The 27,458-nt window shown below is 39.7% G+C and overlaps 1 protein-coding gene and 1 long non-coding RNA gene across 5 annotated transcripts in view; one reads left to right on the top strand and one right to left on the bottom strand.

Moving 5' to 3' along the window:
- agbl1 (AGBL carboxypeptidase 1) overlaps positions 1 to 27,458 on the top strand; it is a 95,876-nt gene that overhangs the window by 50,055 nt on the left and 18,363 nt on the right. For both annotated transcript variants that reach the window (XM_085413089.1, XM_085413090.1), the window contains 13 exons: positions 1,414 to 1,622; positions 5,417 to 5,579; positions 6,297 to 6,364; positions 6,578 to 6,694; positions 9,028 to 9,196; positions 10,280 to 10,370; positions 10,954 to 11,220; positions 11,818 to 11,901; positions 14,909 to 14,989; positions 15,199 to 15,347; positions 17,799 to 17,886; positions 22,564 to 22,696; positions 26,270 to 26,423. In XM_085413089.1, coding sequence (XP_085269215.1) covers positions 1,414 to 1,622; positions 5,417 to 5,579; positions 6,297 to 6,364; positions 6,578 to 6,694; positions 9,028 to 9,196; positions 10,280 to 10,370; positions 10,954 to 11,220; positions 11,818 to 11,901; positions 14,909 to 14,989; positions 15,199 to 15,347; positions 17,799 to 17,886; positions 22,564 to 22,696; positions 26,270 to 26,423 — 1,773 coding nt within the window. The remainder of the gene's footprint in view (positions 1 to 1,413; positions 1,623 to 5,416; positions 5,580 to 6,296; positions 6,365 to 6,577; positions 6,695 to 9,027; positions 9,197 to 10,279; positions 10,371 to 10,953; positions 11,221 to 11,817; positions 11,902 to 14,908; positions 14,990 to 15,198; positions 15,348 to 17,798; positions 17,887 to 22,563; positions 22,697 to 26,269; positions 26,424 to 27,458) is intronic.
- Positions 19,015 to 21,928, bottom strand: LOC146665415 (uncharacterized). Of its 3 annotated transcripts, none has more exons than XR_014912605.1 (5): positions 21,891 to 21,928; positions 21,154 to 21,769; positions 20,643 to 20,795; positions 20,185 to 20,270; positions 19,015 to 19,594 (listed from the first exon to the last, which is right to left on the bottom strand). It is a non-coding gene; the product is annotated as an uncharacterized LOC146665415 (long non-coding RNA). The 3 variants fall into 3 exon arrangements; XR_014912606.1 differs by lacking the exon at positions 21,891 to 21,928 and having other exon boundaries at positions 21,154 to 21,217; positions 21,638 to 21,876; XR_014912604.1 differs by lacking the exon at positions 21,891 to 21,928 and having other exon boundaries at positions 21,154 to 21,876.

The following is a 27,458-nucleotide window of genomic DNA, read 5'->3' as shown; positions in this document are numbered from 1 at the left end:
CTTAATTGAACTCTATTTTTCTGTAATTCAGATTTATGTATTTCCCTTTCCTGTCTATATTTCCCACATTCTAACATGTTCAAACCTTTCCTCTTGTCCACAAAATTCACAATTCCCTGTTGTGTGACACCTTGGTAATAGGTGGCAGGATTGCTTTTTAATTACTGATAGATTTCAGCTGGTGTCATGGCTTTTCATGCCTTTTTGCACCTTTGTTTCATCATGTGTTCAATACCTTTTCCCTGTGTCATTTCTCATTATTACACATTTGAATTTACGAAATTTATGGATTAATTTTATATCATTTGGAGCAATGCTTATTTATCTGCTGTGTGTGTGGATTTGGTTTGTCAAGATGTGATATGTGCACTTCAGAAAGATGCAGAGAAGGACCGAGTGACATTCTGAATGGCATCTTAAATATTCTGGATTTTCTTGTAACCTGGAGAATGATGCACTTACTAGATGACTGACCCAAAAATATGCAAGTGTGCGGTTTGTGATGACACTGACAGATAAATATTTTTTAAAAGGCTTAAAGTTTGTGTAAGTTTATTTTCCTGATTTTCAAGCAGGTTCAGTAGTCAGATTTGGGGTTCAGATTGGGACCCACAGTGTGGAGACTGAAATCAGCCAATACCTCAGTTCAGCAAGTGTCATTGTTTGCATCTGTGTAAGTCGCTGTAACTAACTGAACTTGAGCAGTGACCTTTTAGACAGTCACTGCCCTGCCAGAGACCCTGATGGCTTGCAGTTTTTTTGTGTGATTTATTTTACATAAAGAAAAATGTCCATGTTTCCACCCAATTTTATCCGCTTATCCACTTCAGGGGTGCTGTAACTTATTCCAGCTGTCACAGGGTGAAAGGAAGGTTTCGTCAGTCGGAATCCAAACAGTTTTCCTCCAAGTCTAAATTGTTCAGACAAAATATTTAGGCTAATGTTTACAGTATTTCAGTGCTTCAGCATTTAACAGAGTATAGAAGCATTCACACCAGCAGCATTTAATATATATATATTTGAAATAGTTAAAATTGTAAGATGAAATATTTTACTTAATATTGAATCATTTGGGTCTACATGTCTACTTCTGAGGAATGCAGTCGTCTTGTTAAACAATGTAAGAACTGCAAAAAACACAGCACTACGTGAAAAGTGGATTTTCTTGTTTGTTGGTTTGTTTTGATTGCTAAAAGTGAACAAAGTTACACACTAATGAGATTAGAAATAGTTCAGACTATTCAAAGGGCATTCTCACTTTTCTAGTTTATCTGGAATACATAGATGCATTTCTGCACTGCTTCCAGTCAGTTATTACTGAAGTAATATAGTATATATTAAGAAAAAATGATCCAAAATGTTAATGTACTTATGTCCTTTCCTGCTTTTTTTTTGTCTGTTTCTCCTTCACAGAGGCAAATGTTTGTTCTGCGGTATCTAAAGGATACATCTCTGGCTTCTTGTGGCTTTATGAGGACTGGCATAGCAAAGATAACCAAGATGTTGCCATAGCAATCCGTCATGCGCTCCTGTGCTGCCTCCTTAAGGCCACTGACAGCACTGCAGGCAGGCAGGCTTTTCTATCCCAGGGAGGTATCAGACTCCTATATCAAACTGCACAGGTGAGTTCAAATTGTTTCTAGGTGAAGTTAATCTGACTTCATGAGGTAGAAACCAAAGGCCTGTGTGCCAGTATAGTCCTTTTTCCATTAGTACCTACTTAAATCGACTCGACTCGGCTGTATTTGATCAACCTAATCTAAATGCATTTATCATGCTAAATTGCAAAGATTTTTAAGTTTTTGTTGAAGGGTGTGTCCATGGTGCCAAAGTGAATATCGATGATGTTTAGCATCAGGAGATACAACTTTATTGGCAATAAACACAACACTTTGATTGGATCAATATGTGATCCTCATATTTAATTTGTATGTTGACTAAGTTTTTTAACCCTTGGCTGTAAAAGGGTATTGTTGACACCCTGCTAGGTAGGCAGGCAGGTGGATAATGTGGACACCCAAGTTTGTGAATGCAAGAGCAAATTAATGGATTTCTTTTTAAATTTAGTTTCATATTGATACCATAGGTGTAGCTACTAAAAATCACGGACTAGTTTGAATCTCTGTGTCCTAGACATCAAGGTCAGGGGTCAGAGGTCACCTTTCCGAAAAAAGATTTTCTGAAAATCTTGCATCTGAGGGGTACCCCTGGCCACTGCCAGTAATTTTATATTTATTTTATATATCAGAACAGCAGGGCTGAACGTGCATTCAGCCAAGTCAATGACTACAATTAAAATGTTTTTTTTTACCACTCAGTGTGCTAAATCAACAGATTAACAATTTCCTGCTGCATTAATACTGTCCTTTTAAAAACCAGGTTGCATTTTACTGCTACTTGTCTTATGTTCTCTACAGTTATTATTTGATTTGCCACTTTGTATTTATTTTTTTTTGTACTATCTACCATGACATTTATTTAAGCTCTTTTGCTATACAATGGCAGCAATGATTCACTAATGCCCTGAGGAATTTGCAAGCTTGCTCATTTACTAGGAAATGAATATGCTTAAATTTTATAGTACTTTCATTTTAATAAGATAAGATAAGATAAGATAAGATAAGATAAGATAAGATAAGATAAGATAAGATAAGATAAGATAAGATAGAACTTTATTAATCCCTCGGGTGGGTTCCTCTGGGAAATTCGACTTCCAAAAAAAGCACAGCAACGACCGAAGTTACAGTTACAGAATTGTTATATATATATATACACACACACACACACACACACACACACACACACACACACACACACACACACACACACACACACACACACATAAATACAGAGACAAATATAAATAAAATATATGAAGGGGATAAATAGAATAAATAGGAATAAAAAATAAATAAAAATACAAGTGAATTGCACATTTCAAGTATTGAGTCTATTGCACTGTTGACTATTTACAAAAAGTATTGCACAAGGTATTGTACAGTGAGGTGAAGAGGCACTACAGCTTAGTTGTTCCCCCCTCCTTTGTCCTCCTGTTTCCTGTTTCCCCTCCCTCTCCCCTACAGAGAGGAGTTAAACAGTCTGATGGCGTGTGGGACAAAGGAGTTTTTAAGTCTGTTAGTTCTTGTCTTGGGGAGAAGCAACCTGTCACTGAACAGACTCTTCTGGTTGTTAATGGCCGTGTGCAGAGGATGCCCGGCATTGTTCATAATGTCCAGCAGTTTCTTTAATGTCCTTTTCTCTGCCACTGTCACCAGAGTGTCCAGCTTCATGCCGACCACAGAGCTAGCCTTCCTGATCAGTTTCTCCAGCCTGGATGAGTCCTTCTTTGCTGTGCTGCTCCCCCAGCACACCACAGCATAGAAAAGTACTCCAGCAACCACCGACTGGTAAAACATCCTCAGGAGCTTCCTGCAGATGTTAAAAGACCTCAGCCTCCTGAGGAAGTACAGTCGGCTTTGGGCTTTTTTATACAGGTGCTCTGTGTTGCATGACCAGTCCAGTTTATTGTCCACCCACAGCCCGAGGTACTTGTACTTGTTGACCACCTCCACCTCCTCCCCCTCTATCTGAACCGGCAGTGGACCTTCTCTGGACCTCCCGAAGTCCACAACCAGTTCCTTAGTCTTTGAGGTGTTGAGTTGCAGGTGGTTTGTGTGACTCCATGCGACAAAGTTCCTCACCAGACTTCTGTACTCCTCTTCCTGATCATCCCAGATACACCCCACGATGGCCGTGTCATCTGCAAACTTCTGAATGTGGCATAATTCAGAGTTGTAGCAGAAGTCAGAGGTGTACAGGGTGAAGAGAAGAGGGGACAGCACAGTTCCCTGTGGTGCTCCTGTGCTGCTGACCACTGTGTCAGACGTGATGTCCTTCAGCCTGACGTACTGTGGTCTGTCGGTGAGGTAGTCGGAGATCCAAGCCACCAGGCAGGGGTCCACCTCCATCCTGTTCAGTTTTTCCTGAAGCATACAGGGCCGGATGGTATTAAAGGCACTGGAAAAGTCAAGAAACAGGATCCTGACCGTGCCTTTTCCCCCATCCAGGTGTGAGTGGGCTCTGTGTAGGAGGTACAGGATGGCATCCTCCACTCCGACACCCGCCTTGTATGCAAACTGTAGTGGGTCCTGGGCATGTTGTACCTGTGGTCGGAGGAGGTTGAGGAAGAGCCGCTCTAGAGTCTTCATAAGATGTGACGTCAGTGCCACCGGTCGGAAGTCATTCAGCTCATTGGGCCGGTTCTTTTTGGGGACCGGGGCGATGCAGGATGTCTTCCATAGGGCGGGCACTCTCCCCAGTCGCAGACTGAGGTTGAAGACTCGTTGTAGCGGCTCCCCAAGTTCAGCAGCACACGCCTTTAGCATCCTAGGACACACCTTGTCTGGACCTGCTGCCTTTCTGGGGCGAAGCTTCCTCAGTTGCCTCCTGACCTGATCCACTGTGACACTGGGAGATGTTTGGGAGGAGGGGAGGGGAGGAGATGTCTTGCTGCTGAGAGGGGGATTGGAGGAGGGGGGTGTCATGGTGTCAGGAAGGGGGGGAAGCGAGGGAGGCAGGAGAGTGGGGAGAGGACTCTGTAGTGAAGGTGAGGGTGGGGGGGTTGTGGGCTGGTCAAACCTGTTGAAGAAGTTGTTGAGTTCGTTTGCCTTCTCCACAGTCCCCCCCACTGTGCTTTTCTTGGTGTTGTGGCCTGTGATGGTTTTCACACCATTCCAGACCTCCCTCATATTGTTCCTCTCCAACTTCTGCTCCACCTTCCTCCTGTAGGTGTCCTTTGCTTCCCTCAGGCAGCGTTTCACCTCCCGCTGTGCTGCTTTCATCTCCTCCTTCACTTTGCTCCTGAAAGCCTTCTTCTTCATGTTGAGGACAGCTTTGACTTCCTGTGTTACCCACGGTTTGTTATTAGGATAACACCGTACCGTCTTAGCAGGGGCGACTGTGTCCACACAAAAGTTGAGGTAGTCTGTAAGACAGTGTGTCGCCCCCTCTATGTCCTCACCATGTGGGCTCAGGAGCACATCCCAGTCTGTGGTGTCATAACAGTCCCTCAGAGCATCCTCCTTTTCTGGGGTCCATCTCCGGATGGAGCGCGTTGTGACAGGCTGCCTTTGGACGAGGGGTGTGTATTGTGGCTGTAGAGATAAAATAAATAGAGATAAAGGAGAATATCAACCAGAGAATCCAAAGAAAATGGAGAAAAGAAAATCACATAAAAATGATAAACTGTAATATACAAAAGACAAAATGAATGAAAGACAAATGTGAGTTTGGGAGGGTAGGTTTCGGCATTCTGTTGGTACAATATAGCTCATTCATTAACATTAAACTAATCTGTTAGCTCACATTTTTCTGGAGTTTTCATGTTGTTTCAATTTTCTTGTTTGTTTCTGTGCAGACATGTTTATTAAGCAAAAATCTGGAGTGTTTGGTGGAGCCATCCGTGCAGCTGATGAGGAAGTGTCTTCCTAGAATTCCTCTACCAGTCACATCAGATCAGTCTGCATATAGCTTTCTCCTGCCTGGTACACCTGCTTTCACGGATGTTAGTGAGACACCAGGTAAAGTCCCAGGATTCATAGACCTCCAAAAACTGTTTAGACCTCAGGAGCCCCAAACAGACTAATTAAATCTTTAGTTAATCTTATGTAGTCTGAGACTGGCCATTTTTATTCCATTAAGGGTTAATGGGGTATTTTCGTCACCCCACTGCGTGAGCAGGCAGCGTGGACACCCACGTTTGTAGATTTAATAACTTGAGAATGAGGCAACATAGCACTTTGATATTTATACCATAGGTGTATCTACTGAAAATGAACAAGACTGAATCCCGGTGACCTTGACCTCAAGGCCAACGTTTAATAAAATTAAATGTAATTAGGAAATGATGAGACATAAGAGGGTTTTCGGAATTCTGTTCCATAATCAGTTCCATAATCAGTTTCAGATCAAATTGTGCACATCCAACCTCGCTGCACATGGAGATTACTTCTGATTGGATCAATTAGAAGCTCACTCCACCTCTTTACACAACTTGATGTGTTCTGATTGGATCTTGTCTCTTCAGAACATTTTAATCTAATTTTTATTCATCAAAGTGTCAATACATTTCAACATAGTTTTTGTCCTTTGCATTTGTTTAAGTTTAAACCTAATTGAAGTTTAAGTATAATGAAATGTGCTAAATAAATTAAATGTCCATTATGATTGTAATTTTACTTTGGAGTCAACAGTCACTCTAACTTATCGGTTTTCTGTTGTGTATATATGTGTTGTAGATGAGAGCAGTGATGAGAGCGATGCTGAAGAAGCTGAAGATAACCATGAGGCCAACAACAGAGACTATGTGAGTCTATGCAGATGGAGTGCTTAGGATTGTCACCTCACTGCAAGAAAGTTTATGGTTTGAAATCTGGTTTTTGGCCTGTGCATACCTTCTGGGTACTGCAGCTACCTTCCACAGGTAGGTAGCTGCAGTACGGTGGATTTGATATATGCTGCTGTGAGTATATATTGAAGACTCATGAGTCATTATGCATTTGTGTGCATCTTTGTCCAGGATGATGACTTGGAGACTGACCTAAACAAACTTCGTCTTCCTCCTGACCCTGACAGACCTAAAGAGCTGCTTACACAGTACAGCTGCTTTTGTCCTGAGCTGTCACATGATTTCCAGGTATGCACCTCTCTCTCGCTCTCTGTCTTGTGTTTGTGTGTGTGCATTTGTTTGTTAGATGAATAAATTGTTAAATTCCGCAAATGTGTTGTTTCTTTGGACTTCAATCATCCGATTCAATAAAGAACACTAAACAAAGTAGTAGAATAAACTGTTTGGCATTGGCAACAACGATTCAGCAAGTTTCTCAAGCACCATTTAAGGTGAAATAAACAGACTTTCCACCAGTATAATATTCATTGCCAAGAAACATTGTTACAAAGAAATAACTGACCAAAGACAAACTTCCTTTTGTGCTAAGTTTATTTTTTTAAAGGCAAAAGATGTTGGCTTCATGTTTAATTCAACAAAAGTAATACGTGTGTTGTATTTTTTTTTGTCTCAAGACACTGCCGACATTTTTCTGTATGAAGCCAAACTTTAAACACAACCATAAAACTGAAATGTTACTAAGTAATTAAGTAGAAAGTAAGAAAATGGTACAGATCGATGAAAAAGATTTGATATTTTCTTAACCACTTGTCCAATTCAGGAATGCAGGGATCCTGTGCCAGCTGTCTACAGATCACCAGTCCATTACAGGGCTGTGTTATGACCTGGTTCATAAACCACAACATAAAATGGAGACTGAAACCACAACTTTATTTAAGCTGAAAAATGACAGCAAAAAGGAATCAGTTAGGAGAGCATAACAAGGTCCACCCTTTGTCAAGTACAGACAATTAGCAATTAAACCCAGTCAATTGGCAGTGCCACTTTAAAGGCAGGTAGTGCTTGCAGAGGGGTGTAACACCTCCCCCAGGAACTCAAAATGAATTTAGAGAAATCCCCCTGGAGTCTTTTCTAGTTGTTGACCTAAAAGACAAAATGGGGAAAGATGGAAAACAAGTGTGGCTCACAGCAGCCACAAACGAAGTTACTCCAATCAGTGGACACCTACAGCCAAGACACAGAGGCAGAATATCATTCCTGCCTAAGACCAATTTAAAGTCACCAATGAACCTTCTATGCATGCCTTTTGGATTGTGGTTTGAACCTGGCATACTGGAGAGATCACACAGTAAGAATATGCCAAGTCCACACAGCAATGCTTCAGGTAGCTGGCAGATTGAGACCTAGAATCTTCTTGCTGTGAGGCAACAGGGCTGACCTCTACACGACAGCTTCAAGTTGTATTTAAATTTGTAGTTAATTTCAGACATTTCTATGATATAGTGAAGAACAAACAAAACACGTGTTCGTATTGGTCATGACTGTACTGTACCGCATGAAATGGAATATGTTGTCACCTAATTAAGATTTTTCCATCTTGTAATGATACACTAAAGAGCCAACAGTAAAATCACTTATGAACTGATAACCTTTATCATCTTGTTACAATGCAGGGATGCACCTGCATTGAAAAACAAAATCAGACAAAATATTAAAGTGACGCTGAGGTTAGCACTGTCACTTCACAGCAGGAAGAGTTCTGATTCAAGTCTTTGAGATATCACGGCCTTTCTATATGGCATTTCCTGCACTTGTGCCTGTGTGAATTTCCTCACTTCGTGTTCCTCCCACTGTCCAAAGACTGCTCATGGATGTGAGGTAGATAGTGTGCTTAAATTATATAAAATAAAGCACTGTGTGGTTATGTGTGGCTTGTAGTCTGAAAGACTTTGAGTGGCCAGTTAGACTAGAAAAGCACAATATAGATGCTGTTACTGGCAGCTGATGTCACCGTGACGTCACCACGCAATGATTTTGTAGAGTGACAACAATATTGTCTGTAATATTTAACCACTATATGTATTTTCAGGTTTTAGAGTCAGTTTACCTGTATATATGTATAGTATGATCTATGTGGACCGGAAGCAAACAATGTGATGTCTAGAAATGTCATCTCATCACCCTCGGTGTGGAAGAAGGAGGCTAATAGGTAGACTCTTGTTTAACATGGCATACTTATTACGCTGGCAATCACGATTTCAACATAATTTTTTTCACTTTTGCACACATCATCCACATAATTTTCTATATAATCAAAACTTTGTAATGCCACATAGCCAGGTAACAGTTTTTTCAAAAGGCTCTCTATTATGTATTTGCTAGTTCCACACTCACCTCACCTTGGAAATAAATGATGCAGCATTGACTCTATAACTGAACATAGCTCATGTTTCAAAAGACCAAGGTATGTTTGTACATAGGCTACTGACTGGGTTAGCTCTCAACTGCCCACATGTTTACACAAAGCCTCTTCAGAAAAAATCAAGCATCTTTTGTGAGGTCTTGCAATGTACAGTTGGTGTTTTGCCAGAGTAAGACGTGACTATATCTGTGTTTTTCAGGAGCTGGATCTGAGTTCAGAGACAGGGGATAGTTCAACAGCATCATCATCATCAGATGATGAGGTAGTGCTGCTTAACAAGGACAGGACAAAGACTACTGCAAGTCGAGATTCCTCTACCTCTGATGGTTCTTACTCAGAGATGGAAATATCCAGTAGAGACATGCCAGGTCAGAGCCAGCTTAAACACACAGCAACACTGGTCCAAAAGTAGGGTCTCTACTTTACGAAAAGTTGCATTGAGATTTCTGTTGTGTTTTTGTGCTACGTAAAAAAATTGAATTGAACTGAAAAATTATGATCAATTACAAAAAGATAGCTCTGGATAATGACATCAGCCTATAGAGAAAGTGATGCATATTTCCAGCTTATGCTTATCCCTCTCACAAACAGAAGCAGAATGAGTAGCACTCTTTACCATCTACTTTTAAGAGCAAAATCATTAATATATTTGAATGTTTATAACAATGTTTTTAAACACAGCTTTATAACGGCTAAAAATGTTAACCTTTATTTAACCAGGAAAAAACTCTTGAGATTAAAAATCTCTTTTACACGAGTGTCCTGGCCAAGGACAGCATACGATAAGTTATATAAATTTATAGCACCTAAACATGCAAAGTTACCAGTTAAGTACAGTCAAAGAGTAAAAAACACAGCAAAGAAACCTTCTAATGAGGTTTTAACAACCTCATCAGAAATATTAAAGCAGCTTATTTACATTCATTCTTTATTATTGTTAGTTGTTGACAGATTTTTAAAATCAGTTTTTAATGATTAAATTATTCACTTTAATTAAAAGTTTAAAAGTTGACATTTATGAAATACTGAGCCAATTCTAAAACTAAAACAGACTAAAAATGTTTGCTTGAGTACCTCACAGCTAGTGAATTGAGTTAGTAACCTGATTACCGTTGATTACTGACCATGCCTTAAACTAATAAATTATAAGTTTACAATTCTGCCAGCAACTAATTACTGGTCAAATATCTGCAAAATAACACATTATTGTCTTTTTCACTCAATCGTGAATCTATTTTGTTTCTTTTGCAAGAAATATTGCACATTTCTTTTCATTCTCATTAATTCCACTGATTTTTATTTGCTCTGCTAAGTAAACAATACTCGGGACCTCTTCTAAGAATTACAAGTTAATTTCACAAAAATTCTTTCACATCACTGCATTAGCTCCTTCATTTGTTTTGTAGGAATTTAAAAACTCAATGGATTATTTTCCCTTTCTCACTCTTCAGCTGCTGCCCATTTAGAAGCGTGTGATTTCCACAGTCACAGCAGCATCCTGGGCACAAGCCCTGGGTTCAGGACCATGGTTAGAGGGGCAATGTAAGCTCAAAGTCTTCATGCTAACTGCATGTACTGCATGGACTAAGGTTCTGTCGAGCTGTTTTAACTGAAATGTAAATTATCCTGACAATGCAAAACAAACTGTCAAAAACTTAAATCTACTGCTTGTTAAACTGACAAGCGGCATGAGGCAGATTCAAGGCCAGAACTGTGGCATTTATTTACATGATGCAGAAATCCAACTTGCCTGATTCATCCATTCACACCTTCATTTTGTCTACAGAAGTGCTTTCTATTTAACATTCACATACTCGAATGGAATTGCAACTTGAGCAGCTTGGGGTTAGTATCTTGCGCGAGGATATTTGGGGTGTAGACTGGAGCAGACAGGGACCAACCTTCCAATTAGTAGAGGACATGGTCTACATTGTTATTCTTCTTCCAGCAGCACTATCACCCTAGTCCCGTCAGCCTAACTTTTATTTGGTTTTGTTTTGTTTGGTTTCTGGTGTTCGGCGACTAACTCCGTGTGCATCACTGAAAGAATTTAAATCTTTCTGACTTTGCTGTTGCTTTTGAATTCTCATCTTAGGAGTCTGACCTCATTCCTTTTTAATTCTAGGGGAGAAGCCTCCCCATGTCAGAGAGAAGATGAGCAAGATAATGAAGAAGATGGAACAGAAGAATTTTATCATCATACAATAATAGACAGGTTACTGGAGCGGCATGGAGCCGGTATTCCCCACCACGATCCCAAGCTATATTGTGCTGTAGCTTCCAAAACCAAATCCATTCCAGATTTTAGCATCCTGGCCTTTCCTGATTTCTGGGGTCATCTTCCACCACCAGGACATCAACCCATGGCCCCACGCAAACCCAACATACAGAGGTATTAGATACATGCAATAATAATGTAGTTCATGTAACAGGTACGTAGAAAGTTAGACCTCTAAGCATTTTTATAGTGAAAAGAATGGAGAGCGTTCACTCCAGAGGGCCACATGTTTACCACCAACCGTATTCCTAATATGGTAAGAAAAGCAACAGAGGCGATGACAGGGTTTTAGTACTGGACAATAGCAAACTATTAGCATGTAATATAATGAAACCTGGTGTAATGATGTGAAACACCTATGTCCAATCACAGCAAGAGGTGGCAGCAGGGGAAATGTTTAAACCTCCTGGATTGCTTTTGTATTTGATCAGCTTTATCCATTATACCATCACAGCTGGTGACACTAACAGACTGAATAAATTGACCAAAAACTTTTGTGAGCAGAAAAGAACAGATGACTGACTGATGTTACAGCCTAAAGAGGAAGTATAGCGATCACAGCAGGAGGTATATAAGTATTTGAGCAATAAGTATTTAATAATGACTCAGATATTTACTGCTGCTGTAAATATAAAGGATAGGTTTTTTAAACATATTTCAAGGACTGTGATTCGAATATTCGACGCTTGACTATGCTTGTGTGTTTATCAGACAGAAAGTGTTTGAAGATATTCAGCGTTTTCTGAAAACTGATGACATCATTAACCATGTTGTCTTTGACCTCGAAGATAGCAAGTAAGTTACCCTCCCCTCACCCCCTGCTCCCCATCTCCATTCTTTCTTTAATTGGTTGTTTTCCCGGGACGGACTTGGACTTGACGATTTGAGCTTGAAAGATTAAAACCTTAAACCTGAAACCAACATGTAGACTTGTGTTTCTGAGCTGATTAAAAGCTGTTGTGGTCCTCACAGCACAGCCTCTGCAAAACCTATGATTTTATTGAATATGAAGGTTTTTTCGAACCATAAACATCCTCAGCAGTAATACTGATCAATGTAATGCTGATGGGGAGCATTTTTCAGGAAAATAAATACTTCTATTTTTGATACTTGTAAATGTTAAATTTGACAGTAATACAGTTTTATGTGTTGTTTTATAGTATTTGTTGCTTTTGTTCCAAAATAATTCCTTCACCACTCATAAGAGAGTGTGAGTGATGTTTGAATCTAGTACAATTTGTCTTGGGAAAGACTAAAAGAAACTTTATTTTTATCTATGCATCAAGCCATTTTCTTCTGCTTATTCAATTCAGGGTCAGGGGAAGGAGGAAGGCGGGGTACAAGCTTGGACAGCTTACCAGTCTGTGGCGGGTCTAGAAAAGGCAACCATTCATTTTAACTTAATTACATTTTTTTGGAGGGGTTGCACCCAATGTTCCCACTAAGCTGCGCGTGCGCGCAGTTGCACACTGCTGGCACGGTCTCTGTGCACAGAAAATCTAACCTGAATTGAAATTAAAATTAATACTTTAACAATTCTGTTTGGCAGTGTTAGTCAGTAAGTGTCTGGCTGCTCCCGTATAGGATTAGAACGATGCCCAGTGTTGGGAAGGTTATTTTTAAAATGTATTCCACTACAGATTACAGAATACATTTTATTCTGTTACGTTACTCAATGAGAGTAACGTATTCTGAATACTTTGGATTGCTTAATATATTATCGTGCTTTTTACAACAACGTGAATGTCCTATTGCTGTGTGATTTATTACTATTACGGCTCCAAACCGTAGTAAAGGGACCTCTGACTAATACGGTGGGTTCCGTGTCGGGCTCGTAGCCGAAAAATAGCTTTACTTTGTTGCCTGGGTCAACTTTGCTAGCGAGAGAGAGACAGAGAGAGGCATTGAAAGGCTGCTCCAACGGAACTTACTGTTTCGGAGGAAAACACGAACACGGTGTACAGTCGAGTCTTAATAACTTACTTACAACTGGGCTCGGCAGGCACTCTTTTTGTCTGCAGTGATTATTATATTTACATGCTTCCAGCTCTCGTTTCTGCTCGATGTCAACTCGTACTTTTCTACCATACTTTTTCTCCCTCCTCGCGCTCACAAACACATAACGGGTATGGCAGTCCATTCTCCCTGCAGCACGGACTACACTGCCCATGAGGCTACATTCTTTAGTGCTATGCATTCTGCCTGTTAGCTTAGCACAACAACAACAAAAAGGTGCTTTCTCACCCAGGAAACACAGTCGCAGAGAGAGCGTCACCCTGTAACCATGGCAACCGTAACGCTGCTGCCTGGAACAACAGAACAAACAAAACCCAAACAGTCCTGACCCGCGACAATATGAAACAGGGAAGTACCGCAGTGTAATCCATTTATTTCAACAAAGTAACTGTATTCTGAATACCACCTTTTTAAACGGTAACTGTAACGGAATACAGTTACTCATATTTTGTTTTTTAAATACGTAACGGCGGTACATGTATTCCGTTACTCCCCAACACTGACGATGCCACCTTATCCCACAGTCCAGCCAATGATGCGATTCACATTCGCATCATTGGCTAATCAACGCAGCTAATCAACGTCGTTGACAGGCTATGACAGCGTCCTTATGTGCCGACACCGGTGTTTTAGCTAGCAAAGCGACGTGGCTGATGTGGAGTGAAGCAACGTTAATGACAACGTACACAACCATTGGAGATGTGAGCAGGACAGACTGAACAATTGACGGAAAAAGTGTGGACTTTATACCAGTTTTTAAATTGTGTTGATAGGCCACGTAAAACCAGAGTTACGATAAAAATATCTACAATGTTTGGTTTTCTTCCTGAATACTATGGCGTTATTTTTGTGCCACTATTCTGAGCGCACGTAAAAAAAGTTTGCAGGTGCAAGTGTTGCATTTTGAGGAGAAATTTATTTTGAGCGAAGACAAGCTGAATTTGAGTGAAGAAAATTCATTGCTGCGTGAAAAAAATTTATTTCAGTGTTTGCTATTATCCACACACACACACACAATAGCAGCCCCTCTCGCTCAGTTTTTGCATTTGCGCTCGCTCGCAATGTGTTGCTCGCGCTCTCAACATTTCTTTCTCTACACTGTTGTATCTGTTGCAACGGATGCAAAAATATCTGATTGGCTGTTCTGGTCTCCAATCAGCTCGAAATGACGAAATGCAATATCCCAGAATCCATTTCGTCCAAAGCTCAAACGAGGCAGTGGCGGAGGAACACAGAGTGTTTGAATACTACTCTTTCTGGATCACAAAATAAACTTTTAAGATATTTTCATGCGAGAATGGTGCTGTGTAAACTTAAAACATTTGCTCGATTTATCAAGACATCACATATTTGCATAAGTGCTCTAACGTTTTCGGAGATGCCTGTTACCCACCAGCTGACCGGGTGGTCACTCGGGTTAAACATAATATATAAGGCTGAACTGACAAAAACCAGGTAGGCTATTATAGGAAAAACCATAAAGCCTTTGAACTAAAACAAACGCTCTTGTGACACTGATGTACACTGTCGTGTTGGTATATATGCATGATTTGTATCACCTTCAAGTTTCCAAACCGATATCATGAGCAGCAGCTTTTACAGCTGTGGCTCCAGCAAACAGCTGATACTAGAAATTAATTTTAAATAACCTAACCCTAACCCTCTTGCTTACTTTTTTGCAAAAATCACAGCAAGAGACAGACAGATAGGTGTGTGTTCATGTAGGAATAGGGTGGTGTGTGTCCTAAAGACCGTCTGTGTCTCTCTTTGTTTCTCCGTCTTTCAGTCTTCAGTGTCACTCTGATTCTTTGAGGTTTTTTTCCAAGTTTGAATCTGGGAATCTGAGAAAGGCTGTTCAGGTCCGCAGGTATGTTGTGTTGAGACACACACACACACACACACACACACACACACACACACACACACACACACACACACACACACACACACACACACACACACAGTTTAGGAGATCTAAGCTTACATTTCATTATTACTAATTACTGAGAAAATAAATCATATTTCATTTTAAATGCAGTACAAAGCAACAATGTCCTCTCTTCTCTTCTCTTCTAGATATGAATATGACCTCATATTGAATCCAGATGTTAACTCTTCTCAGCATACCCAGTGGTTTTACTTTGAAGTTAGTAACATGGCAGCCGATGTCCCATACCGTTTTAATGTCATCAACTGTGAGAAGAGCAACAGCCAGTTCAACTATGGTGAGGTGGTTTGTGTGTGTGTGTGTGTGTGTGTTCCCTCATTTATAAACTTAATTTGTCACTATTGTCATTATTGCTTTATACATAAATCAGTGATGTCACATGGTACTTATTTACTCTCCAAATAGGCGCGCAAGTGTTCGTGAAGAAAATAAGCACTCTGTGGCATCATTTCATTTCATGTGTGACGAGAAAAAAAACTTTGCATTTAAGCATGACTGCAACTTTCCACACTGCATGATTATACAACCATGAAGCTGAAAGAATAACATGCTGGAGAGAGAGCCATTCACAATCACAACTGATTTAGTATCACCATTTTACCCAGTATGTACAGTGGGGCAAAAAAGTATTTAGTCAGCCACCGATTGTGCAAGTTCCCCCACTTAAAATGATGACAGAGGTCAGTAATTTGCACCAGAGGTACACTTCAACTGTGAGAGACAGAATGTGAAAAAAAAATCCATGAATCCACATGGTAGGATTTGTAAAGAATTTATTCGTAAATTAGGGTGGAAAATAAGTATTTGGTCACCTCAAACAAGGAAAATCTCTGGCTCTCACAGACCTGTAACGTCTTCTGTAAGAAGCTTTTCTGTCCCCCACTCGTTACCTGTATGAATGGCACCTGTTTGAACTCATCATCTGTATAAAAGACACCTGTCCACAGCCTCAAACAGTCAGACTCCAAACTCCGCCATGGCCAAGACCAAAGAGCTTTCGAAGGACACCAGGAAAAGTATTGTAGACCTGCACCAGACTGGGAAGAGTGAATCTACAATAGGCAAGCAGCTTGGTGTGAAAAAATCAACTGTGGGAGCAATCATCAGAAAATGGAAGACATACAAGACCACTGATAATCTCCCTCGATCTGGGGCTCCACGCAAGATCTCATCCCGTGGGGTCAAAATGATCATGAGAACGGTGAGCAAAGATCCCAGAACCACACGGGGGGACCTGGTGAATGACCTGCAGAGAGCTGGGACCAAAGTAACAAAGGTCACCATCAGTAACACACTACAACGGCAGGGAATCAAATCCCGCAGTGCCAGACGTGTTCCGCTGCTGAAGCCAGTGCATGTCCAGGCCCGTCTGAAGTTTGCCAGAGAGCACATGGATGATACAGCAGAGGATTGGGAGAATGTCATGTGGTCAGATGAAACCAAAGTAGAACTTTTTGGTATAAACTCAACTCGTCGTGTTTGGAGGAAGAAGAATACTGAGTTGCATCCCAAGAACACCATACCTACTGTGAAGCATGGGGGTGGAAACATCATGCTATGGGGCTGTTTTTCTGCCAAGGGGACAGGACGACTGATCCGTGTTAAGGACAGAATGAATGGGGCCATGTATCGTGAGATTTTGAGCCAAAATCTCCTTCCATCAGTGAGAACTTTGAAGATGAAACGAGGCTGGGTCTTCCAACATGACAATGATCCAAAACACACTGCCCGGGCAACAAAGGAGTGGCTCCGTAAGAAGCATTTGAAAGTCCTGGAGTGGCCTAGCCAGTCTCCAGACCTCAACCCCATAGAAAATCTGTGGCGGGAGTTGAAAGTCCGTGTTGCTCGGCAACAGCCCCAAAACATCACTGCTCTCGAGAAGATCTGCATGGAGGAATGGGCCAAAATACCAGCTACTGTGTTTGCAAACCTGGTAAAGACCTATAGTAAACGTTTGACCTCTGTTATTGCCAAGAAAGGTTATGTTACAAAGTATTGAGTTGTATTTTTGTTACTGACCAAATACTTATTTTCCACCCTGATTTACGAATAAATTCTTTACAAATCCTACCATGTGGATTCATGGATTTTTTTTTCACATTCTGTCTCTCACAGTTGAAGTGTACCTCTGGTGCAAATTACTGACCTCTGTCATCATTTTAGGTGGGGGAACTTGCACAATCGGTGGCTGACTAAATACTTTTTTGCCCCACTGTATGTTCTTAAACAGGAAGCTGGAGCACTGAGGGAGAACCCATGGGGACATCATAAAACTATACACTAAAAGTCACCCACTGACCAGTGTATTTGAACCCAGGAACTTCTTGATGTGAGCAGGCAGTGCTAACCGCTGGACCACTGTGTCACACTAGAAAGAGCCCATTAGATAAAAAACACTAATCAGAATATTCCATACGCAGCAATAACAGAATGAAACAACAGATTTTGTTTACTAGTCTGTCTCCACAGAGACTTTCAACCTAGCTGTGTTTTTGTTTTTGTTGTTGTTTTTTTGTTTTGTTTTTTGCAATAGCTGGCTTGATAAAACCTAAAACCCCAATCAGAGAGAGTTTTTTACAGCAGTTATCAGCTTTGTCTGTTACACTGGTCTTTGTGCATCAGGTTCAGTGTGTGCTCACCTACAGACATGGACTAATTTATCAGTACCCTTACACAATATGAAAAAAATGTGTGTGTGTGTGTGTGTGTGTGTGTGTGTGTACTGCAGGAATGCAGCCGGTCCTGTACTCAGTAAAAGAAGCCCTGGAAGGTAGACCACACTGGATCAGTACTGGAACGGAAATTTGTTATTTCAGGTATGAAAACATTTTACATATTTTTCATTAATTAGAGACATGTTGGAAATCCAAGTGTTGGAGAGTAGCTTTAGCAGGCTGCTGAAGGCAGGTCAGACCTCGAAAAACATTTAATTAGGGGCAAAAAAAACACACGGGTTTGAAACTTGTGTAAATTAGTCATAGGTCAAGCACAGAACTATGTGTGATTCTCCAATAGATACACTGAAAAAAATATGTTGTTGGATTTACTTAATTCAATGGTGGACATTTGTTGCACACAGATGTTTTGCTTTGGCAGCAACTTAAACAATTGAGTTAAATTAACACAATTTATTCATGTTCAATAAATCTGTGCAATTTGTGTTGATAAAATGTGACTTAAACATGTTTTGATGAAGTAATTTGAGCTCTTGAAATATTTTAATCCTTCACAATTTTCTCACTTTATCCCAACACCATTCAATAACTTTTACCCAATACTACTTGGTCACTTAAATACTACATGTTATCTTCAAATTACATTTTGCTATTATATTCTAGTATCAAATACACAATTTTCAAATGGAGGCCTTATAACAGATTGTATTGTTCTCTTCCAAGATGGTTGCTGGCATCCACCAGTAACCTTTCAAAACAACATGTCTAATTTCACTGCAGTAGTTAAAGAATTAAACTGACATTACTCCTCTACTGAATCTATATAAATCAACAGTTAAATAATGTCAGTTCTTCCGTGTTCTCTGGAATCAATCGCAGCAAAGAAATTAGACTGTTTCTTTAGAAAAATGTTGGGAAAGAACAATACAAAACATTCTATTTAAGGCCTCTGACATCAAGATTCAGTTAAACAACAATTATAACTAAACAATTTGAGGTAATGTTAGTTTCCATTAACATTAAATTAGGTTACTGAATTGGCAAACACCTTCCTATTAACACTACCCATTTTACCCCAATAACTAAAGAAATTAGCACTTGCAGGTCAAAACCTTTATTCAAGAGACGCAAAAATAACATTGATACAGTGACTGTCAAAAATTACAGCACTGATCATACTGTGACATCTTGGTTCAAAACAGCACACTTAGAAATATTCAACGTTCTTTACTTCAACTGAATGAAACTGAAAATACCATTTCACACGACCCATATGGGATATTTAGACTGTATAACTGTTCACGCTACATCTCTTCACTAGTAAAAGAAAGAAAAAATACAAAGAGAAATTTAAAAATGCTGCCAAACAGACAAACAGAACTTGTACAGAGCAAAAGGAAAAACAAACAACAACAAAAAACAGCTCGTCCTCATGGCAGTTGCAGAGTATATAAAAATGAACCCTGCGATCCGTTCCTGGAATTGAGCTTCAAAAATGCAGCAGAACAAGTGTGAGATTTAAATGTCCTCTCACCTAGAGCTGGTCACCTCACATGCATAACAGTGAGCTTCGTTGCAGGAGCAGTTTTGTCTTAGTTGTGAGCTTTTCTTGAGAGCTGAGTTGCATCCAACTCCATTACCACCCTTTGAATCACCTCAAAAGTGTAGCAGAGTTGTGATGGGTAACTCATGTTGAAGGAATAAAAAAGGTCCAAACAGCATGGCTACTGCAAAGGTCACGTTATCCAGATCTTGAAGAACAACATCAGAAAAGTCATTGCCTGGCGCATCTCTGGAGACAGATGTTCATTGTGGTTTTCTCAATCTGTGCAGTGGCCTCAGGCAAGTCCTGGTTAAACACAAAACATTTCTTTAAGATTCCTTTTTAAACTCATCTCTTTTGAATCTACCAGTTCTAATGTTAGAGTAATTTAAACCAATGCAAGCAACATAGTAAATAGCTATAGCCAAAGAGTGGCCTGCCATGCTGCCATTCATGGTCTAACAGAGGGTGAAAAACATAATAATTTCAAATGCTTTACATTAGTTTTTGTTAGAAAGACACCGGCCCATCAGAAATCCAGGTTATGTCACTCAGAAGATGTTAGAATTTAGACTTTCAGCCCCACAATTTGGTTAGCTGTTGGTCAGTTGGTCTTTTTTTTTTTTTTTCAAACAAAAGCTAATGTAAATACTGGTGGGATTTTCCTTTGTTCACTAGAATGACAAATTTAAAGTTTTTTCACACTGATGTGACCCCTAATACAGGGGTGGGGGTGGGGCCTCAAGGGCCGGCGGCTGAGTTCACTACCAGGCCTCATGTGAACTTCAAATTATTAAAGAGGACTACTGGTCCTAACCAGTCCAATGAGGATCAAGTGGATAACTAAATGCATTTTTAAATGTTGCAAATCCACAATCTACTCATAAAACACTCACCATGAACTCCTGCACCAAGATGTTGCAATTGTCTTTCACACAGATGCGGAGCACTTTGATGAGGGACTTCAAGCATTAATGTCATCCTTGACTATTATAACAAAGAAAACAAAGATTTGTGAACTTTTCAGTAGCACAGAAGAAAATGATCCCAGACAAAAACTCTTGACTTTTTAAACCAGTCAACATGCAACACCAGCATCTACAAAGCAATAGCAAAAGTTCCTGTTTGACATCAACTTTATGGATATATAGTTTCCAGAACATTTATTTTTTTAAAAAAGATAAATTTTTCTCAGTGGGCCAGTAAATGCATGACGAAAATTATGGCATCCTTTTAGTGGAATCATTACTCACAGGTAATAGTTGACTGTTTCAATGGATGTAGCATAAAAATCTTTTACTGACCTAATGCAATACATATACACTTTGTAGTTAAAGAATTTTAAAGTTCTTACTGTCATAATGGCAGCTACATCCTTTAGCTTTGTGCCCTGTTCCCCCGATCACTTTGCAAACACTTTCAGCAGACTGTCAGAGAGAAACTCAGCTCCGTCAGAAACCTTGACTGTAAAGGCATGGTTGGGATGCACTGGAATGCTGCATTTTATCTAAAATGACATAAAATTATTTTGAAATAACAGCAGGCACTGTGCTTGGTTAATCAGTAATGTTTTGTTGAATAAAAACTGTGTTTCCAGATCTTATGGGATTAAAAAAAATCCAAAGATGTTTGTTTCTGATTTGCAACCCAACAACCCACAAGTTACAACCTCATTTCAGTTCAAGTGTGCATTAATGCGAGTCCAGTAATCACCTTTCTGGCAATACATACAGGTATAAGTTAAACCTATGGCAGATTTTGGATTTCTCAGTTGTATTAATAGGGTGAGTATGCATGCACCTAATAATTATAAAAAACCTATTATAATTAAGTTACAGAAACGAAAATAGAATATACTTTCTTACCATAACACCTTGAACCCACAATCCATCAGCTGACTCCTGGTGAAATGCAGAATAGAGGTCATCTCTCAATGTGCAGCAAAAAAAACAAAAACAAAAACAAAAGGACAGCAGGTGAGGGCAGGAGGGGTAGGGATGTAAGCTAGCATAATGCCGCTGATGATATTAGCTAAAGCTGTTCAATGTCCAAAATCTCACTAACACCACGGTGCAGTAAATACACAATGTAACTGAAGAGTCAGTTGGCAAATCTATTCACACAGAAAACCAAATTATGTTATGAGTGCCTCGTAATTAGGTTTAATGTGATATTACGGCTCTTGTGCCAAAGACAAATTCAAATGAAAAAGCGCCAATTCTTTGACAACAGATAAAACAGCAAATAAGCTAACGGCTCTTTTTTAGCATGTTACATGGCGACACTCTAGACGTTTAACTACATTTGGCTGAAATATGGTAAATATTAATTCAAAAAATCAAGACATACCAAAAACGTAGAGTTGGCTGCTCGACTTGACTGAGATGGATGCCTTTTTTAAACCACGATCCAAAGCCCGCGAGATGAAATCACGCGTGGTTTCACGAGATTTAACGTTGCTATCTTATTGACTTACTTCACCTGAACATGATATGAACAATTTAATACACCCTTTCTGCATATCATGTAGTTTTTACACTATATAGTTACATTTAACTTTAAAACATGAGGCAATTGTGTTAAATACATGCAAGATGCTTACATAAATCCAAGAGATGGCCAGTCCCTTTTTTTCAGTGTACTTCAAATGAAGAAGTTCATTCATTAAAACCCCCCACTGAGACTAACTGTAACTGACAGCTGATTTCAGCTGTTCAAAACAGATGTTAGCAGTAGCAATTACCAGAGGCCTATCCATCCAAAGAGACAACCATTCACTCTCAATCTAGAAGCAGCAATTAACCTACCATGCATGTCTTTGGGAGCAAGCCAGAGTGCCCAGAGCAAAGATGCAATCTCTGCACAGAAAGGCCCAAGACTGGATTCAAACCCAGGATATTTTTGCTTTGACACAGCAGTCCCAATCGCTGCACCATTGTACAGTTTAACTTGGAAGCAGCAGTATGTGCAAAATACATTCCTCACATTTATCTTGTCATGTTAAAAATCCAAAATAAGGCCACATGTTTTATTTAAACACAGAAGAATTTCTCTCATACCTCCATCTCTGTTTTACCAGCTTCAGGCACACTGACCTCACTAGAAAAACAGTCAATAGCACCATCTGATGGACTGGGAAAAAAACCTCCCAAAACATTGTATTTTTGTACGTGTGCTATAATATTACCTACTGTTCGACTATGTTGTATCAGTTCCCCTGATTTAGATAGTCTACATATAACAAAACATTTTTTTTTCTCAATTTTCTCCAACAGAAACAACTTTTGTCCAGCACAGGGCAGAAGGAGAACTACCTTTTACACCCTGACCTTTACCATCACCTTCAAACACAGTGAGGATGTCTGCTACCTGGCCTACCATTATCCCTACACATATTCTGCTCTGATGGTATTTTTTTTTCATATAATAATCCCGTTTATTTACTTTGGTCAGAGTTTAAACTTAATGTTTTTGTAGAATGTTTATAACCCTATCACAAATAAAGCTGTGAAGCTGTGTAAAAGTGTAAACAAACTATGATGAGTTTCAAATCATACAAGTCTCAGTTAAATAATACAGTATAATTCACACTTCTATATACTAGCATATGTAAAAGTGTGACATATATAGTGTAAAAAATCAAGAATCTAATTAAGTTCATGAACATTAAATCATAAAAGTGACATATTATAGTCATTACACAAAGAAATACCTTAACACCTTTTTTGTTTGTTTGATTTTGATGATTATAGCATATTACCCACATCACTCAAAGCCTGAATATCTATAAAGTCTGTCAGCTGATGGACTCTTGTAGTGCCTTAAGATCTCCTATAATGACTTAATAAAACAGAGGACCAAAACCAGCCGATGACATGGCACCTTATATCACCTTAAACTGCAGAAACTTCACACTGGACTTCAAACGTTTTGGATCCTGTGTCTGTCCGTGCTCCCTCCAGACTCTAGGACCTTGATTTTCTAAATGAAATGCAAGTTTTACTTTCATCTGAAAAGACAACAGTTGAGTTCTTTCTCTGGCTCAAGAGTTTCTTGATATTGTGACATCTGCTGTCCCTGTCCAGAACATTTCTGTTCATGGTGGCTCTTGATACTCTGACACCAGCTTCAGTCCACTTCTCGGGAAGCTTGTTAATAGACAGTTCAAGGCTGCAGTCATCCCTGTTGCTTGTGCATCCTTTCGCAGCACACTTTCCCCCTCCAGTCAACCTTTGGCCGATAAGCTGCCAGTCTTTTCGATAGTAGCTCACCTTTCTTGTGGAATTTGTTGATAATTGTTATCTGGACTGTATGTATCTCTTTTTTTTTTTTTTCTTTTTTTTCTTTCTTCTTGAGTGAGATACATACAGGACTGTATGTATCTCACTCTAATCTTTGTGTACAGATATCGATACACATGTTGGGAAAAGCTGCATCAAGCCACGCAGATGACACAGTTAAATAATTTCAAATGTGAATCCATCTCTGTTATTTTAACAGCGACCATAAGCCCCATAACTATAACCTGAACATATTTTATAATATTTTATATTACAAAGACAGATAAGATGGTTACTAAGAACTCTTTTATTACCAGAAAAATCGTTATTTTTTGTTTTCTTTATATTTTAGATCATGCGCTGCCATCTGAGATGTCACAAGCAGGCTAAGTCAATATAAAATCTCTTCTTTCAGCTGCTCCCTTTAGGGGTTACCACAGCAGATCATCTGCCCCCATCTCATCCTATCATAGTATCCTCCTCTGCCAGACCAACCCCCTTGCATATTCTTCACTACATCCATGAATCTTTCAGTCTGGCAGCTCCATTTTCAGCATCTTTTATCCAGTATATATATTTACTAGTTCTCCTCTGCACATGTCCTGATCATCTCAGCCTTTACTCTCTAACTTTGTCTCCACCTGAGCTGTCCCTCTGATGTAATCATTTCAAATCCTATATCTTCTTGTCATTCCCAATGAAAGTCTTAACATCTTCAGCTCTGCCTCTCTGTACATCATAGCAGGTCTCACTACCTTCTTGTAAATCTTGCCTTTCTCTCTTGCTGCTGCTTCTTTCACAAATTACCTCCGATACTCATTTCCACTTACTCCACCCTGCCTTGACTCCCTTCTTCACCTCTCATGTACTGTCCGGTACTTTGGATGATTGACCTCATTTAAATTATTCGGCGTTCACTACCTCAGCTCAGCTCCCTCTTATTCACACACATGTATTCGGTCTTCTGGCTTCTAATGTCTTTCATTCGTTCTCTCTCCAGTACATACCTCCACCTCTCCAGGTTCTCCATATGCTCCTTATAGATCCCATGTCATCTGCAAACATCAGAGTCCACTCCTGCCTGATTTCACAAGTCAACCTGTCCATCATGACTGAAAACGAGAAGGGGCTCAGACCAGATCCCTGACCAAATCCCACCCCCAACAGCTTTATCCCCTGTAGTTACTACAGTTCTGCACCACACTCTTGTTCTGGAAAAACTGATCAATATGAAGCAGAAAATGTAATTTTATAGGTTCTATGTGAAGTTGGTTTATAAAGACTATTTTGTCTCAGACGACAAACATGAATTTTGAGTTTTTTAAGCTATGAGCAGTTCAGACGTGCAATCACTGTTTTTATGTGCACCCTTGTTCACCCTCATTTGCATCCCCTCCTATGTCATCTTGTTATTCAGGCTATGGTAAATCAGCTTTTTTATATTTAAACCTTTTTTAAAAAACTTTGTCTGCATTTGGGTCTTCCCTACTACAACTGAATTACTATTTTAGCTCTATTCTCTAAACCTCTGGGGGAAAATGTAACTCAATAAATAAGTACAATGTCTAAGTCTAATGTAAAAACAATGCAGTATAGATTTTGTACATCTTTTTATACATCATTTTCTTAAATGGCTGGCTGTGGAGTGCTTACTCTTTCTGTTGCTTTTCAACATACTGCACAACTTGCTCTGTGTTTTTCCCTCCACAGCTGCTATATAGTGAGGAAGGTTAATCACCAGATGCATGTCAGGTGTGTCATCCTCCCTAGCTGGCACCACACCTTTCCCTCCTGCAGTCACACCCCACTGGCACATAACTCCCACAGCCTGACTTTGGCTGGGAACCATCAAACCACCATCACCAGCAAATCTTCACATACCCTACCGGAAGTGTGAAGTTTTTCTCTCAAGTCCATAAGATGCTGAATTGGATATTTACTAGGACTTGGCACTTTCTCCTAGTTTTCTTTAAGTAGGTCAAAAATCCTGAACTGTAGTTCAAAGGGAGAAAATCCTGTCAAGGACCGGGGCACCCAATACAGGATCAAACCACTGGTCGCAACTGGTTTTAATGTCACTAATGAAATTTGCAATACTGTATTTTTATCCTATTCAAACCCTCAACCTGATCATCAATCTGTGGAGGAAACAAACGTGAAACATTAAATACAGTTCTTTCACCAGGCATGATATGAATGACATGCCCTGAGCCATCAAAACTGATGCAGGATATGACCAACTTGAGCTGCTGTGTTTGGAGGGAACAAAATGCAGACCCAAAGAACACAATCCCCACAGTCAATCATGGTGGAAATATTATGCTTTGGAATAGTTTTTCTGCTAAGGGTCCAAGGTCATGTATCATAAAAGTGTAGACGAGAACCTCCTTTCCTTCAGCCAGAACACTGAAGAGGAGTTGTGGATGGGTCTTTCAGCATGACATGAACCAAAACATATCACCAATCAAATATCCAATAATTATTTTCCCCCACTGTACAAAATTAGCTGTAATTCTTAAGTAGTTAAGGTAATACTCTTGTTAAACCCCTTGAATTAAATTTGAAAGTCTGAATTTCAAAAACATCTTGATTGTTTGACTTCAGCTCCGCTCTGGTGGTGTACAGAGGCAGAATTACAAGAGAAATATATCTGTTTTATAAATAATTAGAGACCTAAGTATATATTTGTTATTTTTGTCAGGCTCACTTGAAAATACTGCAGAAATCAGTGGATCCGGCCAAGGTGTTTTTCAAGCAGCAGACTCTTTGTAGCACTTTGGCTGGAAACTCCTGTCCAATAGTTACCATCACTGCCTGTCCAGTCAGCAGAAGGTGGAAAGACCTGCACCAGATGCGTAAGTAGTGCTTTGTAGTCCAGGAACTACTCATGTCAGGGGTACTTACGTGTTTACACAGCCACATTGGAATGGTAGAGAGACTGGTACTTATGAAGGACCTTTCTATTCAATTTGAGCACTCAAATAACTTTCTATTACAAGTGTCATTCACCCAGTCACACATTCATAACAGATTCTTCAATTTCATGGTGAACACATGAAATTGTCAACCTCACTCACTAACCCTATATGCGTGGAGAAATGTTTACATTTTTTCACATATAATTATCACTGGAAAATATTGTTATTTTCAGTTGTTAGACTCAGACTCTAAGATGCATATGTATACTGTCATGTTTCTCTACATGAGAACATATTGGAGCAGCTTTGGGCCCTCTGTGCAGAGTTTGAACATTCTCCCTGTATCTGTCTGGGTTCTCTCCACGTACTCCGCCTTCCTCCCAAAAACATGCAGTTAGTGGATTAATTGGTGACTCTAAATTGCCCATAGATGTGCAGAGTAGGCATTCTAACTTTTTACAGCAGAGAGTCATTGCCTCAGACTTATAAGTGATAATTCTCATTATTACTGCTTCATACTTTGCTGCAAACTGCTCCAGTGGAGGTCACCTACCGATGAAGCCAGAAGAATCACCAAATGTCTTCTTCAAATAAATTTTATTTTATTAGCGCCAAACCACAACAGTCACTTCAAGGCACTTTATCTAGTAAAGATCCTAGAATAGTACAGAGAAAGCACAAACAGTCAGACTAACTCCTATGAAAAAGCACTATGGCAACAGTGTGAAAGGAAAAATCTGTTTAAACAGTGAGAAACCTCCAGCAGAACCAGGCTCAGGAAGGGGCAGTCGTCTGTCACGACCAGTTGGGAGTGAAGGGAGATGGACAGGACAAATAAAAGAAAGAAAAAGCACTGTAAAAGAGAGCCAGAGATTAATTAATCATTAAATGCAGAGTTATGTATGAAGACATGGGGAGTAAAAAGAGGTGAGTAAAGAAGAAACACTCTTACTGCAGTGTAACTAAGGGAGA

This window comes from Rhamphochromis longiceps, linkage group LG7 (assembly GCF_057381845.1).
Source record: "Rhamphochromis longiceps isolate RC_006_pf linkage group LG7, R_longiceps_female_GT1.1, whole genome shotgun sequence".
NCBI classification, from domain to species: Eukaryota; Metazoa; Chordata; class Actinopteri; order Cichliformes; family Cichlidae; genus Rhamphochromis; species Rhamphochromis longiceps.
The sequence above is the reverse complement of the archived record's forward strand: the minus strand, read 5'-3'. Positions and strand labels throughout refer to the sequence as shown.